Here is a 15415-nt window from a genome sequence, read left to right as displayed (position 1 = left end):
AATGTATAATAGGTACACTAATAGTAGGAGTGATAATATTAATAGCTTTAGTGGTAACAATTTCTTATGTAAAGGGACATGAGGAAGAGGTAAAGGTAACTGATGCGAATTCTGTAGTAACACTTACACCCACTGTTGCAGGTGAGAAAAGGGAAAACACTCAAGAGAAAGCGTTATTGGCTGCAGAAGCCCGCAGGTTACATGTAGACGAGTCCCAAGGAGACTTTAGGTCAAATGCTTATGCTAAACTTTTGTATGAATACGTGGATGCCATGGAGGTTAAGGATTGCTACGTCTGCATGCAGTTGCCTGCGTCTGTAGATGAAGGAATTCGATATCATCACCTCCCTCTGACATATGGCATTACATGTAGCTTATTGCTTAGTATATTTTATGAGAGAGATAGTTTTGAATACTATTTCTCCAATTATGATTCTGTGTTGCCAGAAGTCCCGAATTATAAGCAGATGAATAAATGGGATTACTGGAAGAGTGAAGACAGATTGGCCAAGTTCTTCATTCCTTGGATTACCTTGGATACTTCACATGCCCGTAGAAATAATCTGACATGCAAGGTGTCAGAAGTCGAGAAAAAGTTCATAGGGCAGGTGGATGATCGTTACAGGAGACAAAAGATTTTGAAAAAATCAGGACAAGGGAAATTAGATTGGACCGAGGAAGAGAAGTCACACAAGAGAAAGGGTAGTAGTGGTCCAATAGCTTTAGATAAAGCGCAGAGAGGAAAGTTATGTCTTCACCGAGCCAAAACGTATTATGAAAATGTATACGTGGGTGAAGTTGACTGTGAACATGCTTTTAATTTAGAGTACTACACTAAGGATTTCCTGAAGGGAATGCAAGTGATTCCAAATGTGTATTTTGTATGTGGAAGAAATGCTTACGTGAGACTACCTGACAACTGGTATGGATCATGTTACTTGGCAATTGTCTTCCCCAAAATATATCATGCACAAGACTTATTGATCATTGAGGGCCAGACATCATCGAGGGGAAGGAGAGATTTAGGCGATGCAGAAATGGTTGGAGATGTCTTTGGAGCTATGTTCCCTCTTTTGGGAATAATCCTTAATGATGTTAAAATTAGACGACTGGCAACGGTTGTCGACAGGTTGTCTGCCAGCACTACTCAGTCCTTAATGCTGGTAGAAGGAGAGATGCAATCGATAAGGGCTATGGTTCTTCAAAATCGGCTTGCATTAGATGTCTTGTTAGCAAAAGAGGGCGGAGTCTGTAAGGCTTTGAAGGTTCAGGAATGTTGCACTTACATTCCAGACCTTTCAAAACCCCTTGAGAAAGTTATTAAGAACATAACTAATATACACAAAGAGATCGAAGACTTGAGTAGAGAAAATGTCTGGGAAAAGGTGGGCCACGGAATGAGTACAGTTGGAGGGTGGTTTTCCACCTTAGGCAAAAGCTTTATTTGGTATATCCTAAAGCCTATCATCATAATATTGATCTGTGGGATAATATTGTGGGGATTGGTGAGGGTATTCAAATGGTACAGAGCAAGAAGGTCAGAAAGGGCCCAAAGAGAACAGTTGCAGAGATTGGCTGCCATACAAGATAATCAGTACAGGAGCCTGAGAGCTCTGGAAGCGCAGAGAATGCCAGCAATAACTGCAGTTTAAATGTTAGTGATGACCCCGAGAGGTCATCAAAGGGGGGACTGAGAGAGCGCAAACTGATATAAATATATGAGTACATCACACTCACCTATAGAGAGCATAATTCATGAAGAGAAATGCCATGAGTGCTAATAGTATCTGAAATTATATTCTAAATGTATAGCTAATATAGAGATTTAAGTAGAAGTGGAACTAATACAGAAATGTGTGACATTATATGATTTGATTAGACGTGATTATTTTGAATCTATGTCGTGTAGCTGTTAACATATAAGATGGTCTGTGGTAAAACGCAGAACGTGGTAGGCCTCAGGGCCAGAGCTGGAGCTAAAAGGGAAGGTGTTTCTTTTCACGACACAGATTGTTTAACGTTTTTGGTCATTGCATTAATGGGCCATGATTTAGAGTAATGTTTTCTAAATAATAGAATAAGAGTTTTAACATGCTTTAATTAAATGAAGAAATTGAATGCTATAATCATAATGTGAAATATTGTAGGCCTGAAATGTTTTAGCATTGATTTACACGTACATGTCTGGGCTGAGAAATGTTGCAAGCCTTTTTTTTAGAAGTCTATGAGAGTTGGGTTCTTGGCGGCAGATATCTGTCTGCAACAGGAAAGGGGGGATCCAATTATAAGTGAATGAATAGAGGTCTGTTCAGTAGACGGTCCAGACATGGAGGAGGGTTCTGGAATGTTTAAAGGGTATCAGCGGGCCGGAGAAGAGACTGAGAAGCAAGGTCAACTCTAACTTCTGAGGCCCAATACAAAGCATCATGGAAAAAGCCTGAAGTTGCACCACGTGAGAGGCGTTTCGCAAGGGGCGTCTCAAATGTTGTTGACTGTTTTGTATTAGGGACAGCACCCCTGGGTGGAGTTAGAGCAGAGACCTGAGGACCCTTTAGAGAGCGGATGGGTAGGCAGTGAGGGGTCATGACTGGAGAACTTTAGGTTTTCACCAAGAGACTTAGAGTGGGTGACTTCCCTTGGGGGTCATTCATTGCTGACACCTTTGTTAGGTTGGGATTTGGTTAAGTAGGGATACCATCTAGAACAGGGTAGGGACGCCTAACCTGTGTTTGTTTTCCTCCAACCTAAATGAAGGAGAGATATGCGTCTATGCTGATAGCTTTGCTATTTTTAGAACTTGTGTTAGTGATTTCTGTTGCTCGTCTGAGGGCTTTTCGAGAGCACATGTATGTAATTGGACCTGTGTATCTCGTGAATCTCATTCTGAGATGCTTGTATTTGCAGCTCATTATATCTTTACAATAAACTTTTGAAACCTAGAAGTTGTCCGTGTTCTTTGAGAGTAGAGTCCTTTCTTGGGTGAACTAATTTGCAGATAGGTGTACTGTTTCCTTCCAAGACAGGCAATAAAGGTTCAGTCGACCAGATCGAGGTTTGGATCAATAGATATAAGGTATCGATCAAAATCTTACCCTTTCAGTAGTTTCACCTCAAATTCACTTCAGAGGAAGTCGTTAGCATGTACCTAGGAAACTAGATGTTCAGTTTTTTAATCTCCCCCAAAATCTAACTGTACATAGAGAAGATTTAGGGGTAATTCCAGCTTCCCCATCTGATTACTAATGTGATCATATGCAAATCGCTCCTTGTACCACAGGTCCCTAACATTCCAAATTGTGATCACAGAAGAATAAGCCAAATGCTGGAAACAAGATCTATAGGAATAGTGAGATATCTATAATTACATATACCTCAACATATTTAAAATGGCAGTTGTATCGGTCATAAATCCATTTATTTTCCCGCTTTTTCTACCATGTTCTTGTTTCATTTAGAAGGCCTCAGTGTATTTTACACCCTATGTAACCTTCGCTCTCTGCATTGTTTGCTCTGACACGTTCCTGACGGCAGAACTTTTAAATGTAGCATTTGTGCCTGCATAATCATGTGCCACTCCTTGCTGGGCTGCTACTATAATTGTAAATACCGCTTTAAGTTTGCCTCTGACATCAAAGTACTCTATTGACCCTCTTCAGTAGTTTGTTTCTACTGGGACATTGGAGAGCAAAGAGCACATGTAAAGTTGAGATAGTTTTGAGAATCAATGGACGGGTTGTAACCCTCGTCCTATGACTGTATCACTGTATGACAAAAGTCTGTTCTGCTATGCTGCTGGCTATAGTGAGTTTACAGATATGGTTCTTTTTGTTCTACAGGATATTTGATGGGAGGACCCCGATACTCGCTGTCATGGACCCCATAATAGTGAAAAGCGTCCTTGTGAAAGAGTGCTACACCCACTTCACAAACAGGCGGGTATGTTTAAAAAAAGGTGCACACCTAACCCAAGTGGCCAGGTTATTGAATTAATACCAAGCATGGGTTCAAAGGACGGGACCGTTTATTCCTATATTTGCAGTCATAATCTTTTATTTTTAGACTTATAGTTTAACGTATCTCTGCTGTGAGAGTGGGTGAAAGATGTAGGGTGACTTGCAACCCAAACGTCTTTGAGGTGCTTTGAAAGTGCCAAAGCTCTGTAGTAGTTAGGAATGTGTTTGAACAGTTGCTAGAGTGGTATGCTGTGCATTTCACTGTGGCTAACATATTACATGACACCTGGAAAGGGGCCTTGAAGTGAAGTGACACTGGGACGCAGAGTTGTAACGTAAAATGATGGGTCCCCCTGCAGAATTTTATGAGGTGCTCCTAAGACTTCTATACCATACAGAAATGCAAAGATTGTAGGCTGAATGGAGGTCCCCTGGAGCTCTGAATTACGCCTTCCTGCTTAGAAATTTCGCTTGATTGGGAAATATGAGATCTAACCCTTCGTATTCAAGTGCCTGGCCCATCTTTGGCACCCTGTTTAAAATGGGGCTGCATTGCAGGAAATAAGCCCCATATTGTACATCTGTGCCAACAAATGAGTATGTACCACTCCCTACTACAGGAGGAATTTAATACTGCCTGTAGATTATTTGCATTACTCCGATGATCCAACGCAACTTCATTCAAAGAGGCCCCAGGGATTCCTTCCTGCAATACCTATTTGCAAAAATAGAAGTGGTGGTACTCTCCTCATTAAAACTAAAAATACAAATGGTGCATATCTGGTGGGACCGTTCTATTTTCAGGCCTGCAGGTGTGAGTTTATGTTTTACTTTAAAGAATTCATAATCCGACAGAGTACTCCTAAATTCCAACATCCTGTGTCATTCAGCAGTCCCTAGAGAATGTGCCCATCATGTGTGGAACTCCCACCAACAGTGACTATCCGGGCTCTGCCAAAAGAGAGTGATGATTCACCTGTCTGATCTAGAGCAACAATGTGTGGGAGAGTTGCCTTGGTGAAACACTGCGAAGCAAAAGGTGGCGTACTTTTGCAGAGAGGTTAGCATAGTGTCCTGAACATGCGGGAAGCACGCAACAGTTGACTAGGTATGTGATCACTAATCCTGTGCACCCACTTTGTGGGTACATTTATCAGTCCCCACATTTGGAGGCAGAATACCCGTCATCTGCCTTGGTGAAGAAAAAATACTGCACATTAAGCTCAAACTCAGTTTAATAATGTGGCAATCAGTACAGAATTTCTGGTGGCCATCTATAACCATCAGCCTGTGGCTACTGCATTTCAAAGAAATCAGTAAGAAAAGACAGATACAGGAGCCCTCTTGTTTCTTATTGGTTGCAAGGTAAAAAAATAAGGATAAGGTTATCTCCTGATCACTTTCTTTACGCTGTAAAATAGAAAACAGTGTGCAGGAGGAGCGAAATAGCTACGAAGGAAACATGTAATCCAGAGTTGATACACCAGTAAAACAAAAAGCATGTTACAATTACATTTATAAGATTTAAAAACACCCTGCAAAGAGTTAAGATTATGATAAGAGATTAGCAACCCTTTGTTCAACATAATATGAGTAATTTGTGGGCCTTCAAAAAAGAATCACCTATCAGTTTATTAAGATTCCTAGTGTTAAAGTCGCCTGTAAAAATGATCTCAAGATGTGCATAGTAACAAATTACTTCCTCAATTGATACACAGGAGGCTTCATTTTCTTTTCAGACAGCCTTCTGCAGATTTAAAGAAACATTATTTATATGGATCTACATATTTCTACCACCTAAACAGCAGTGATCTAGAGATAATGCTTAAAAATGAAATTATTCTAATGACATGCTTGTTGGTGGTTGTGGTAGCTGTGGTCCCTCTTTTAGATCTTTGGTTCAAAGGTAAAAAGTTTGTTGATATCCATTGACCCTAATATGCTTTGCCTGCATGTTAGAATATACATGGCTCAATTAGTGTGTCTATTCGGCATGACCAGCAAAAATATCTTGATTCGAGTTTATATATTCATGAAGAGGAGGTCTTGTCAAACATTCATCTGGTCTGCCATTGAACATTGGAAACAGTTGGCTTATTGTGTACTCTGTTCAAGTTACAGAAATTTTACATGTCATGAGCTTATGTTTATTTTTTCAGCCTTTTCTCTTCCCTACTGGCAGCGGTTTAGAGCCTGATGCTGAATGCAGAGACTCTGGAGTTGACAATATACTACTCACACTGTCCAGAATATTCTCTGTGGTCTGTACGAGATTGTTCTAACAAGTGGCCCACATTTGTCTATGACAGTTGCTAAAGGTTCTGCATATGGTAGAAAGTTTCAGCATATAGAGTGGTAACTGTGGCATTGAGGTCAGTGGTGACTTTGAACATCCCCCATTTCATCTCATTGGTGGGCCTCTCTATGGGGCCGTTTGCGATGGCGGGCGGATCGCACCTCCTAAAGGGACCGCCCGCAATAGTTGCGGCAGTCCTACCAATTCAATTATGATGCGCCTGCCAGTGTGGCGGGGGCATCCTGTATATTTTACATTGTGGCAGGCGATGCTGCTAGCAGCACCCTCCACACAGTAAAATATACATGTTGTGCTTTTACACGCACAACGTGACAGGCACCGTGCGGTGCCTGCCACATTGTACATGTAAAAGCAGGGTGGTACCATAGGTACCCCTCATTTGCACCCCACACCCTGGGGGCCCGCAACGGGCCCCCAACGGCAGGAACCGCCAGCCTTTCCATGGCGGCAATGCAGCCATGGAAAGGCTGCTCTGAGCCTACATCATAATATGGATGGCGGTGTCTTCCAGACACCGCCACCGTATTAAACCCCTTTTTCGGAAAAGCGGCGGACGGTGTTTCCGGCCGCCGCGGGACCTTTCCTATTCCCATCGCCATCCTAATTTGGCGGTGGGAATAATCTGGACGATGGCGGGAAATCCGCGACCACCGGGCCGGCGGTCCTCCCCGCCGGCCCGGCGGGCTCGGATTTCCCACCATCGTAATCGGCCCCTATATTCGGACAACTTATTTTCTTTAAATTATCCACCAAAGATTAGTAATGTGCAAAGTTGTCTACCATCAGGGTGCATACGCACATTTAGAATTTGAGTGAGTGGTAATTAGTTTATCTAACTTGATTTCTAGGTTACTGATTTGCTGTCTAAACTACCAGTGCAGGTGGCTAAAGATTGTAATTGGTCCACCTGAAGCTCTAGTTTGTATGACTGCCTTATTAGTGCGTTTGTTGCAGCCAAAAGAGTGAAATTAACAGATGTTATCATGTTGCCACACAATGATTTAGGTGTGTTAGAGGAGAGCCCACAAGACCTTTTTCACCCTGCTCTTAATAGTCCAACTCCTATAATAATCTAGCATCTGAATCACTCAGAGCAACACTTTCTGTACTGTTTAAAATATGTCGTCCCCTCTAGTGGGGTGTGGCGAAGGATCTGCAGTTGATTACATTTCTATTATGGATATTTTGTCCAAGTCCTGATTACTATACTGATTTGGTGCAATTGTTTTAATGATGCTAGGTTGTGTCACTGATTGAGGCATGTCACCAATTAGAGTGGTTAATATTGTAGAAGTTGTCACAGTTGAAAGTTTCTCTTTTTAGTCTGTTAAAATACTGTTTAATAGATAGTGGCTATATTTTCTATGGTGGCTGATTGCCACCACCTCTACTGTGGTTGGGTAGATCCATGAGGTCCTCTTTGATTTTATTGAGAGTGGAGTTGATCTTAGGGTAAGAGGCCTAGTTCATTTTCTCAATCTCGCACCATTACGATGAGTTAAAACTACGTATTCAATGGCTGATATCTATTTGAAAGTGCTGAATTGTGACCTGGGTGTTTCTGGCAACTGAATATCCTTGGGCTAAATTAAGGTATTGATATATGGACATTAGCATGGTATAAGCAGTGATTATGATGTTAGACCTCTTGAATCCAGTGCAAACAATCAAGCGGTAGTGAAACTGCTCATAAAATAACCAGTCGGGCCCTCTGAAGCTAAGCAAATTTAATTCACCTCATCTTTCTTTCGCTGTGCTTCCACCTTCTCCAATCAACTGGTGATTTCTTTTGTGGCGTATGGGTTGTGTTGCAACCCATGCACTCCAAACAAATTTCACCCAAGGCAACATGTGCCCACTACCTTCTGTGTGAGTCACAAGTCAGCCACGATAAAACCACTGGTGTCAATCTGCTGCACACCCTGCACCCATGGACCCCATGGAGTAGGAGCGCTGTGTACCTGCTCGAATAACAGGGATGCCAAGCCGCGAGGCTGATCTCTAACCCGGCAGCCCTCAGACTCCCACAAACTAAGCCAATGTGTCTGATGCTGTTAACGAACTAACTCAGAGCTGGGAATCAGTTCAGACTTGGACCAGGATACCCTCCCAGGTGACCAGTCACTTTACAAATACACATAACACAACAGTAGAGCTCAGAATGGCATCTTGCTGTGTAGCTGTGTGACGTAGTACGTAGTGTGTCGAAGAGTCAGGTCGGAGGGCCCAATCGCCAGCAGAGCACATGAGTGTTCCTCATTACATATATGTGGAGTTAGGTAGGGTGAATCAACCACTAATACATGTATGTACCTTCAAGACACTGCAACAGTCAATATTTGTCTACAAAAGTATTGTAGTGCGACATTTTGATGCAATATTCTGTGAGAATACCACTTTTTACCACTTAATAACCCCTGTGGCATTAGACAATAGTCACTTGCATGCCTGTAAAGGTAATGTGGCTAATGACATTTTTTAACTCTTTTTTTATCATAATGATTTATTATATTATATTTATTTTTTAGAACATTGGCTTGAACGGCCCCTTGGCAGAAGGAGTGACTGCTGCTAAAGATGATCAATGGAAGAGGATTCGTACAGTGCTATCCCCAACTTTCACCAGTGGAAAACTAAAAGAGGTAAAAAAAGAATATTTTATAAATCCCAAATATGATTTTCTACTGAAAATTTGGTTATTTACATAAGGACCTGCCTTCTGAAAATATTAACTGAGAGACCAAAGTGTCATGGTAGAGAAATTAAGCCTATGCATATGTTTGTGATTTACAAAAATCGACACTCTTACCCTATAACTTAATATTCCATATAGTAAGAATAATGTATATGCATGCACTGTGATGATTAGAAGTAGCTGCATCATTTGACAGCATTAACTGGTCCTTTCTTAAACCTTTGTGGACCCTGTGCCCACCAGGTATAGGCGTTTAGCCCGGGGCAAGCTGTGCAGCTGAGTGGCTGCCGGCAGGCTGGCAAATGCCATTGCACCTGTTAATATTGAAAAACTTGATGTTTATGTGCACAATGATACATTTGTGTACACGAACGAGATTTCATCACTATTATCGAATTTGCCCGTGGTGAACTCTCCATCAACCCAAACTTAGAAATACGTGGTAAGGCAGGCTCTGAGATCTTGACCTGAGCTTAATGATTGACAGTTCACAGGAGGGGGGCGGACACTTAACCGGCAGGCAAACCTGCGAATAGGAAACTCAGATCAATCCCACAGACAGGCGCACACAGACACCACAATGGTCCATGGAGTTTGGCCCTAATAAATAACACATGGTCGGAGGGGTAAACGCATTCCCAAAAATATCATAAAGTCAGATGCCACACTAAGGGGCAGATTATGATGGCAGTTAATCCGCATCCCCCGGGCCGGCGGAAGCCACCGCCGGCCTGGAGGATGCGGATTAACCGCCGCAGCCACATACAAGACCCACCGCCAGATTAGGATGGCGGTGGGATTGCGGTTGGACCAGCGGCGAACGGCAGGTCCGTCCGCCGCTGATCCGCGGGGTGGGGAGGGCTATTTGGTGACGGTGTCTGCAAGACACCGTCATCCAAATTAGGATGTTCACGGAGACATGCTTTTCCGCGGCGGCTTTTCCGCCATGGAAAAGCATGTGGACTTTGGCTTTTGGGGGCCCGTTACGGGCCCCCAGGGTTTCGGGGGATGGGGGGTGCACATGGGGGGTACCTATGGTACCCCCCAACATTTACATGCACAAAGCAGCAGGCACCGCGCGGTGCCTGCCGCTTTGTGCATGTAAATGTAATACATGCATTTTTAACATTGCGGCGGGTGCTGCTTGAAGCAGCACCCATTGCAATGTTAATAATACAGGATGTGACCGCCAGGGTGGCGGTCACATCCCAATTTGCACAGAGGGATCGCCGCTGCCCCTGCGGACGGTCCCTCCACCTCTGGGATGGCGGACGGACGCAGGTCCGTCCGCCATCCTAATCTGCCCCTACTTTAGGAACACACAGACTATCAGAACACAGTACACGCAGCGATCACTCGCCCCCTCACAACAGACATTTAGACATGTTACCCACTGACCAGAAGTTTGTCCACACCACAGAGCACAACTGGACCGACCACACCACTGTCCACTTCAACACCAACTCAGGGACCTCTGCTCCCAGTCTCACCAGTGACCCATACCACAGCTAGCGCAGAGTCTCAAGGGACACATGAACCAATGCCCTTAACACCACCTACCCCATCTCCTCCAACAACCTAGAACAGAAAGTCAAAAACGTCAACAACTAGATCACGAACTGCGCCAACAGTGTCGCTGCCATCAGCAACAACACTTACAGAAGGTCCACCAAGAAGGCTAGCTCGTACACTGAAGACCTCAGAACCACTAAATGACACTGTAAACAACTGGAAAGGAGATGGCGCACCAGCAAGGACATGTCCAAAAAGACTGCCTTCAAGACAGTCCTCAACTTCTACCACAGACCGTTAGGAGATTCTAAGAAAAAGACCTCAGCCTCAGGCACTGAATCTAGCACCAATAGCAAAAAAATAACTCTTCAATATCATCAAAGAATTCCCCAAACCCTCACTGCAGCAAACAACATTAGCCCCGCAGAGGAACTCTGCGACTGAAGAACTGGGATTTCAAGTACCCAGCGGCGCCAGGGACACGCCCAAAGTCCTCTGGGTTCCCTTGCCTTGGTATACAGAGACACGGAATACTTCTAGGTGGCGTCAGAGATCAAATTTATTAGCTGCAGCTAGTAGCAGAAATCCCAGCAATACAACACGGTGTACAACTCAAGAAACTGCTCAATTTTACTAAGGCGAGACATCCCTATTTATACACAAAAAGGTACATTTAAAATGCACGCCCCAGCACCAAAATTCAACCAATAGAAAATACATGACATCACACAGCATCATATAGTAAAGCTCATTTTACAGTGTCCCAACCCACAAGTTAATATTTAGGCATATCTAAATAATAATCTGGAAGGCCCGGACAAACCCTTAATTGAAAGCGTAACCCAGTTAAGAAAAGTAGTTTCAGATAATGTGCAAGATAACAGCAACGTAAAGAAACTTAAAAGTTAACAAATGTCTTGAATGATGATTGGGAAAGTGGATAACGATCTTGCAGGGAAATTGGCTTGGCAGGGTCAATTTCAGGTGAAAGGCCAGCTTCTGAAATTAACTCCAGCGCACGAAGGAAACCTTAGTTAATGTACACATGACCCACAAAAGGTCAGACTGCTTTGCTCGCAGACTAACTTCTGAGGCCTACGTAAAAGGCAACAGCAGATGGCAGTCACGACGCATGGCAAAAACCCATGTTTAGAAAAGAAAGTCGTGCACTTTAAAAGCACGCAAAATCACAGAACCTCAGTCCCTCCTTTTGCCATTACGTAGGCAATAGCCTAAACTCATGTCAATCTGAATCTAGGTCTATATCTATTCTCATCAGGTCATCAAGGTGTTGCTGTGACATCATCTTATTATCCTTCACTTCTCTCTGGACTGGTCTTCTCCCACAGATCGTAGCACAAAGACTACAAATGGCGGGACCACACTGGATGCATAAACAACACGAGAAAAGGATAGCTAACGCCATACCAAGGAACATCAGAACCTTCCATCCCCATTTGGACAACAATTCCCAAAACCATCCCATCAACGACCAGGCTCCTTCGTCTACATGAATAGACTCAGAGATCTTATGTAGTCTAGAGATGGCTTGGTACCTCATGGGGAATTATCTGGTATGAAAACGCAGCAACTAGATCTAATCAATTTGCATACCCCACCTCTATCTGCAAGTATAATATCTAAAACAAAACGGTTCTGTAATGTCATGAGGCAATCCGCTTGAAGCTCAGCTGTAATATTGCTAAGGGCACCTGCAGTCTCATTTATAGTGGCCTCAACCACTCTCGTAAGCTGACGAATATTCCTACTATTAGCCATAGGACCCCAAAAGGGTAGGAAACCCTTAAAGAAGTCTCCAGCTTCTTGTGCGACAGTATCTTTCGCATCGATTACACCTCTACCATATCTTGTCTTATGGTAATCGGAAACAGCAGTGTATGCAGGGGGAAGCAAAAATGCCACGTAACATGTGCCGGAAAAATCAGATGGCAACCATGTGTATGCTCTATCGTGACAGACAAAATACGTGCCTTTAGCTGGCACGAACTGAGGAGATTTCTGGGACGTATAAACGTATGTGTGAACACACACACTCTTACCAAGCTGAGCTCTCAGATTCTGACCATTACCTTGCAAACAAAGATGACCTCGGTGGGGTACAATCCAAATAGGAGGAGACCTTCGCTGCCTTTCTTTCTCCGTCAAGCTAACACTATATGTCATCTTATTCCAACCGACATATGCTCGTACCTCATCTTTAGGGATAGCATTATATGCGTCAATATCTCTAATCATATCGACTATTCCCCGTATCAAAGCATTCTTGCTCACGTTATCGTTAACAGAACGCACTGGAGAGGCTTCGTTCGCATAGATAAACATCGATTGGAGTGCCCAAAATGACCCATTAGGTGAAAAAGGCAAAACCAAATATGGCATTCGCTTGTCTGTAGTATGTGGCATAAGACCACACACCCAATAATTCGTGGTATTTATAACTAGCTGATGCTGATGCAACATCTGTATAAACGAATTATTCACAAATTCTGATCTTCTTCTCTGTTCATGTTCAGGTAAAGTATGAAACTCATGTGGAGATGCAGTAGAAAAAGAAAGAGTAGGTTGGGAGGTAGATGTAAGCGGCAATTGTGTGACATAGAAAATCCAACCCACACAAGCTAACGTAATATTCACAAGCATAAGGAAACACATTATTAAAAAACATTGCTACGAACCAATGTACACATTTTCATTTTAAAACCACTTTTCTCAACACCTTTCTCAGACCCAAAAGACTCCATCCTCTAACCGTGCTATTCGCGGCGGTTGGGTGTTCCGTGCTAAGGAATGCGTCTGTCAGTCCAGGGAACGCCCTGAGACCAACCAGAACCTCGACCTTGTGTCTTCGGCTTGCACTCCCAAGTCATTACAGCTGAGTCCAGATGGTGACTCGAAAAACGAAAAAGCAAAAAAAGTCTCTTGATCTGACGAGGTGTAATTCACAATATAAAAAATTCCAGTTTCAACTTTATTTGTCCATATGTACAGTCTTTTGCGGTCTTAGATCGTAGCGTTCTTTATTAGGTACAGTTGGATCCTTAAATAAAAGTTGCGGATTGGTGGTGTCAATCTTTAGATGAGGAGGCACAGCAGCTTGCAGAACATCATCATCCTCGCGTTCTGACTGTGTCCATGTCAAATGAGCATCACTAAAGGGCACGAATCTGGGGGGTTTCTCACATTCAGAATCGGCTATACCTCCCCTCACCCACTTGTCATATGGTAAGGGCAATGGAACTTTTTTCGTATGGGTGGCATGCACCCAGTTCTTCTTGCCAGCTACTCTAACAGCAGTTCGAGTCACTAACAAAACTAATTGCGGTCCAGTCCACCTCGGCTCCAAATTTTTTGTTCGTTGAAAATTCTTCGTGAGAATATAATCGCCGGGTTGAATTGTGTGTCCTGGATCCGCAGTTGCTGTCGGTAGACTGTCATAGACCTATTGGTGGAGAACACGTAATTTAGCAGTCAAGTCATGTAAGTAATCCACCAACATAGGGTACTCAATGCTGCTGTATTCTTTAGGACGAGGCACACCCCAAACATTCGCAGGACGACCAAACACAATTTCATACGCACTAAGTCCCACTCGAGAATGCACAGTCGTCCTTGTTGACAAAAGAGCCAACGGCAAGGCATCCGGCCATGTAAGACCAGTGCTCGCTTGTACCTTAGCTAATTTCAGTTTCAAAGTACCATTGTAACATTCAACAAGTCCAGCAGACTGAGGGTGATTCGCTGCATGGAACTTTTGATTTATTCCCAATCCAGCACACACTTTCTTCATGATTTGACCCACAAATTCACTCCCATTGTCCGACCATACAATTCTCGGCAAACCATACCTAGGGAAGTACTCTCTCAGCAAAACCTTGGCTGTAGACAAGGCAGTATTATCTTTTAGGGGGTAGGCCTCTATCCACCTGGAAAAGGCACAAATAACCACAAGGACATACTTCAAATTATTGCATCTCTCCATGTGAATGTAGTCTAACTGTATCACTTCAAACGGATACGTTGGAGGAGCAAAATGACCAGCTGGAGTTGGAGTTCCCTTACCAGGATTATACTTCAGACAAATCATACAATGTTTCACCACGTTCTCTGCACATTTCGGAATTCCAGCATTCTGCCAAACTGGAGCCAACAACTTGCATATTCCCTTCGAACTTATGTGAGCCATTCCATGAGCCATTGTAACCACTGGGAGCACATACGCATCAGGCAACAACCATCGCTGGTGTTCTGACAACTCAACCCAACAACCTGTCGAATCCAACATACCCGTAGTCTCTCTCCAAACACTCACTTCTTTCTCAGTGGCTTCAGCCTGAATCGTTTTCACACTTTCTATTGTGTCTTCACACATTCCACCAGCCATAACCCAATTAGCTGGGCCTGCAACATACATACGGCTCATCATGTCTTTCGCCGTTTCCTTCGCAACTTCATCTGCAAACGCATTCCCTCGACCAACATCGTCCACAACTTTCTTATGCGCACTACACTGCACAATTGTAATCTGCTTTGGGAGAGTGAGAGATTCCAAATGTTCATTCACCAACTGCCCATGCTGTATTTTTGTCCCATGCGAAGTAAGGAACCCACGCTCTCTCCACAAACGCCAAAAACTATGGGCAACACCAAACGCATACTGGCTATCGGTGTAAACATTCACTCGATTTCCTTCTGACAACATGCACGCTATAGTCAGTGCAATTAATTCTGCTGCTTGCGCAGAATTCTGTGGTATGCGTGCTGTCTCAACAACTGTATGTACAGTTGTAATAGCATACGCTGCAGTCGTTTCACTATTCGGAAGCTTAAAACATGAACCATCTACCCATAGGGTACCATCAACATCCGTAAGGGGAGTATCCCTTAGATCGACTCTAGCTTTTGTTTCTTCCTCTGTAC

At 43.4% G+C, this 15415-nt stretch overlaps 1 protein-coding gene across 1 annotated transcript in view; it reads left to right on the top strand.

Moving 5' to 3' along the window:
• LOC144786060 (cytochrome P450 3A21-like) overlaps positions 1-15415 on the top strand; it is a 261578-nt gene that overhangs the window by 101946 nt on the left and 144217 nt on the right. The window contains exons 4-5 of the mRNA XM_078665005.1: positions 3837-3936; positions 8799-8912. Of these exons, the coding sequence (XP_078521131.1) occupies positions 3837-3936; positions 8799-8912 (214 nt within the window). The remainder of the gene's footprint in view (positions 1-3836; positions 3937-8798; positions 8913-15415) is intronic.

This window comes from Lissotriton helveticus, chromosome 10 (assembly GCF_964261635.1).
Source record: "Lissotriton helveticus chromosome 10, aLisHel1.1, whole genome shotgun sequence".
Classification (NCBI taxonomy): domain Eukaryota; kingdom Metazoa; phylum Chordata; class Amphibia; order Caudata; family Salamandridae; genus Lissotriton; species Lissotriton helveticus.
This window is presented reverse-complemented; position numbering and strand designations above follow the sequence as displayed.